This window comes from Camelina sativa, chromosome 2 (assembly GCF_000633955.1).
Source record: "Camelina sativa cultivar DH55 chromosome 2, Cs, whole genome shotgun sequence".
Classification (NCBI taxonomy): Eukaryota; Viridiplantae; Streptophyta; class Magnoliopsida; order Brassicales; family Brassicaceae; genus Camelina; species Camelina sativa.
The window spans coordinates 25,360,577-25,364,663 of NC_025686.1; the positions used below are offsets into that span (position 1 = coordinate 25,360,577).

Consider the following 4,087-nt stretch of genomic DNA (forward strand, 5'->3'; position numbering starts at 1 on the left):
TTTTGCAGGTAATGCTTCTGTGGGTAGCTGCTTTCTGGTTCATTGGTTCATGGATGATCCCATTCATGGCTCATATATCAGGTTTCCACAAAGAATCCCTAACATTTAGAGGCCAAGCTTTGTTCAGTCTGGTAACTGATGTAACAGAAGGCCTTGCCGGGATTGCTATCCTCCACCGTTGTCTCTCCATGTTCCGTCCTCTTGCAAGCGATTGGTTCCGCTTTAGCCTCAAAGGAAACTGGCAACTAGATGTTATCATAGGCTGTTTCATGTTCCCATTCGTTAACCGTCTATCCCAATTAAACCTCAACCTTTTGCCACTCCCACCGACCTCAAGTCCGGTATCTCTCTCAAGTGTCGAGCAGTCGATAATGGCTAGAGACCCTGTGGCAATGGCACTGTATGCGGTTGTGGTATCGATTTGTGCACCGGTTTGGGAAGAGATAGTGTTCAGAGGGTTCTTGTTACCGTCTCTGACTAGGTACATGCCAGTTTGGTGTGCGATTCTTGTGAGTTCAGTTGCGTTTGCTCTGGCGCATTTCAATGTGCAGAGGATGTTGCCATTGGTGTTCCTTGGAGTGGTTTTGGGTTTGATATTCGCACGATCAAGGAACTTGTTACCGTCAATGCTGTTGCATAGCTTGTGGAATGGCTTTGTATTCATAGAATTGATGCGATGAGGATGAACAATGTCTATGTTTTAGGTGTTTTCTTTATTCTTCTTGTAATTGATTCATGTTATGATTTTAGCAATTCTTTTTTTTTTTCCTTCTTAATAAATGGACAGTTCAATTGTACAAAGAGATACGGGAAAATAGTCAAAAGGAAACTACTAATTTTCTTCTTAATAATAAGCTTGTAAACATCGAAACTAAACGGAACACCAAAAAGCCCAAAACAGATCAAGTCTTCAATATCATTCTTGAGATCACACCGTTCATGTCTTGAGTTTCCTGATTTCTTTCCTGAGTTTTGTTATCCGAGTCTTTATCATTTCCACAGTCTCAAGTTTCTTCTCATCTTCTTTAAAATCTTCTAAAGCCCTTTTTACGATAGCATTAGCAGTCTCTCTCATGTTTTGCAAGCCTTTCTGGTATAAAACTTTTGCTTCACCCCGAACCTTGTTCATTCTTCTAGTGCGGAGTCCTAAAAACTCACCATGCAGGCGCATGAAAATTTCCAACTCTTCCTTTATGGTGACAGGCTGTGAAACTTCCCTTTGTTGCAGAACCATCGCTTTTTCAGCTCTCTTTTTCTCTTCATCACAAGGCTGAGATGCTTCAGCTATAGTTGTAAATAGAAGTGGTTAGACAGACAAAACTAAATAAAGAACACAGAACAATTCAGTGAAACTTCTATTTACAACAATCTCTCTCAACAACCTCCTAGAAATTATTTCTTCAGATGTTTCAGCTACAATGTATATGTAAAAATAGAAGTTGTTTAGGGATCTAATTTAAAATAATTCTACCCTAATCTCTCTCTCTCTCTCTGCCGTGTTAAACATTCAGTGAAAACTTCTATTTACAACAATCTCTCTCAACTTTCCTAGGTCAATCTCTCTCAACCTCTTAGAAATTAGAAAACTTACTTGCAATAGTCAACTTCTGAGCTTCTGCCTGAAGAAGTGAAACTTCTCTTTGCTGCGGATCCATTGCTTCTGTTGTTTCTTCCCTTACGCTCTCTTTTTCTCTTCTGTTGTAGTTGAATTACGGTTTTTTACACCTCGTTCCTTTTCAAGTAAAAACAAATTTTACTTTTCCTTCTTTCTTTGTAACATATTTTACTTAATTCTTTTTTCCTTTTTTTTTTTCCTAATATTTCGATTAGTGTTTAGTTATCTATTTATTTTATAAAAAAAATATATAATTGTCATTGTTTGAGCCGGGTCGCGGTCGTTCGTATTAAATTTATGTTTTGTCCGTGTTCCATTAAAAATTGCTTCTCCAATGGGTTAGACCAAATAAGGGGATCAAACCATAATTATAATTGAAAATAATGCAAAATCAAAAATCTAGACACTCACAAAAATGTCTTGTTTTTACATAGTTTTTTTTTTTCTGTAACAATGTGAAGAACAAAAAAAAGTATATATAGGAATTAATTTGGAAACTTTATCTCAATCAAAATAAAACTTTACCGCAAAAGCGGTCACAGAAAAAATAAAGAAAGCCCACGAAACATTGAGTCCAGCGACACCGCTTTCGGGCTTTTATTAGTATTATAGATGCCTTGGTTCATAAAGAAGATGCAAAACATACGGTAGTGAGTTCCAAAGCTTTCAATTTCACCTGTGATTATTTGTTGTGGCCTTAGTTACCATTAACTTTTTCAGATTATGATTCCGTGGGTAGTTGCTTTCTGGTTCATTGATGATCCCATTCTTGGCTCATATATCAAGTTTCAGTTGCCAGTTTGGTATGCTATTCTTGTGTGTTCATGAGTTGCGTTTGCTCTGACGCATTTCAATGTTCAGAGGATGTTGCCATTGGTGTTCCTTGGAGTGGTTTTGGGTTTGATATTCGCAAGATCAAGGAACTTGTTGTGGCCGTCAATGCTGTTGCATAGCTTGTGGAATGGCTTTGTATTCATGGAATTGATGCGATGACGTCTATCTTTTGTAGGTGTCTAATTTCTTCTTGTAATTGATTCATGTTATGATTTTAGCATCTTTTTTTTTTTTTCAATAAATGGACAGTTCAATTGTACAAAGATAGAAGAACAAAAAAAAATGGTCAAAAGGAAACTACCAATTTTACTACTTTAGAATGTTAAATGATTGTTCAAAATATAATTAAACTAGTTTTTCAACTATTGATTATTAGACTAAGCTTTCATCTTGATGGATATGGATCAAATGACACGAATACCACACACACGATATACACAAGAAGTGCATGTCTGTAAAGTCTTACGACTTTCTCAATTAAGGTGGTAATATGAATTATGTTATCCGTCTCTTGACCTCAATTAAGGCCAATTAATCCTTCTTCGACCTTTAAATTCCGTTGCTAATACTGACAAACAAAATCCATTACTATTGGCTTTTTACTTTTTTAAAAATATATACTTTCCACTTACTTATCGTTAATTAAATAGCATTGCCAAATCTTCTTCCTCTTTACTATATATAAATAAATCCGCAGAAAGTTTATATTGATAAGTTGATAACAGACTTACACATTGCTCAAGAACTTACTTATATTATTATTCTTTAAAGAACCTTTTAATCCCTTGTTAATCACTTTTGTTTCGTAATGGAAGATTTCAGTAACTTGGTCTTTTCCCTGTTGTTCCGAGGCAAATATTTAGTATTGATTAATAATATTCACACCAAACACCACACTTTGGATATATACAATAGAAGTTACATATGGCTGCAGCTTATCTATTTATTTATTTTCATATTCCCCTTGTTCAAGAAGAGAATGCTACCATATCTATCGTTTTTTTATTAACTTTGAAAGAGATGCATTTGAACATATATATAACTCCTCACGATCACTGGGAATGACTAATTCTGACAGCCGAAGCCATCGCCGTCATATCAGACAGATTTGGTCAACATGATTTCAGGGTCAAGCCTCCGATCAATGTGTAATACAATATGGACATATGGTTATATAGGCTGGTTGGTTGGTTAACTAAAAAATACCCACTCACATATAAATATTACAAAGTCGAATAATCTTTCTTCCTCTACTCTCATAAAGTTGCCTAGATCGATATTTCGAGATAGTGACCAAAAGTTATAAATAGTTAATTGATTGTACTCTCATTTGGCTGCTTATGAATGTCTATATATATATTTCTGAAAATATAAATTTTATTCATCTTTTCCACAAAATATCTGAGTCGGTTAATTTTATTTAGACAAAGTTAGGTTATAGATCTCATAAGAGAATCTTAACTCATAAGAAGAAAAAAAAAACTGCTAGTTTTAGGGTAAGTAAACTTCCAAAAAAAATTAGTTTCACTTCTAGATAAAGGTACATCCACTGTTTAGAAAAAAAAAAAGAACACACTAAAAATATACAAAATTAAAATATTAGTCTAAACTAAAATGTCTTTTTCATTTTTGACTTGA

General features: G+C 34.6%; 2 protein-coding genes across 3 annotated transcripts in view; one reads left to right on the top strand and one right to left on the bottom strand.

Annotated features, from left to right (window-relative positions):
- The window catches only part of LOC104738203, a 4,413-nt gene extending 3,649 nt beyond the window's left edge, over nt 1-764 (top strand). Inside the window, exon 5 of one of the 2 annotated variants that reach the window (XM_019237633.1) lies at nt 262-764. In XM_019237633.1, the coding sequence (XP_019093178.1) occupies nt 262-680 (419 nt within the window). In that variant the 3' untranslated portion in view covers nt 681-764. Of the gene's footprint in view, nt 1-8 lie in introns of both variants that reach the window. The other variant, XM_010458416.2, reaches the window with a different exon arrangement.
- LOC104756733 lies at nt 938-1,684 on the bottom strand. The gene is made up of 2 exons (XM_010479366.1): nt 1,592-1,684; nt 938-1,284 (listed from the first exon to the last, which is right to left on the bottom strand). The coding sequence occupies exons 1-2, from the start codon at nt 1,653-1,655 to the stop codon at nt 938-940; spliced, it is 411 nt and encodes a 136-aa protein (XP_010477668.1). The 5' UTR covers nt 1,656-1,684.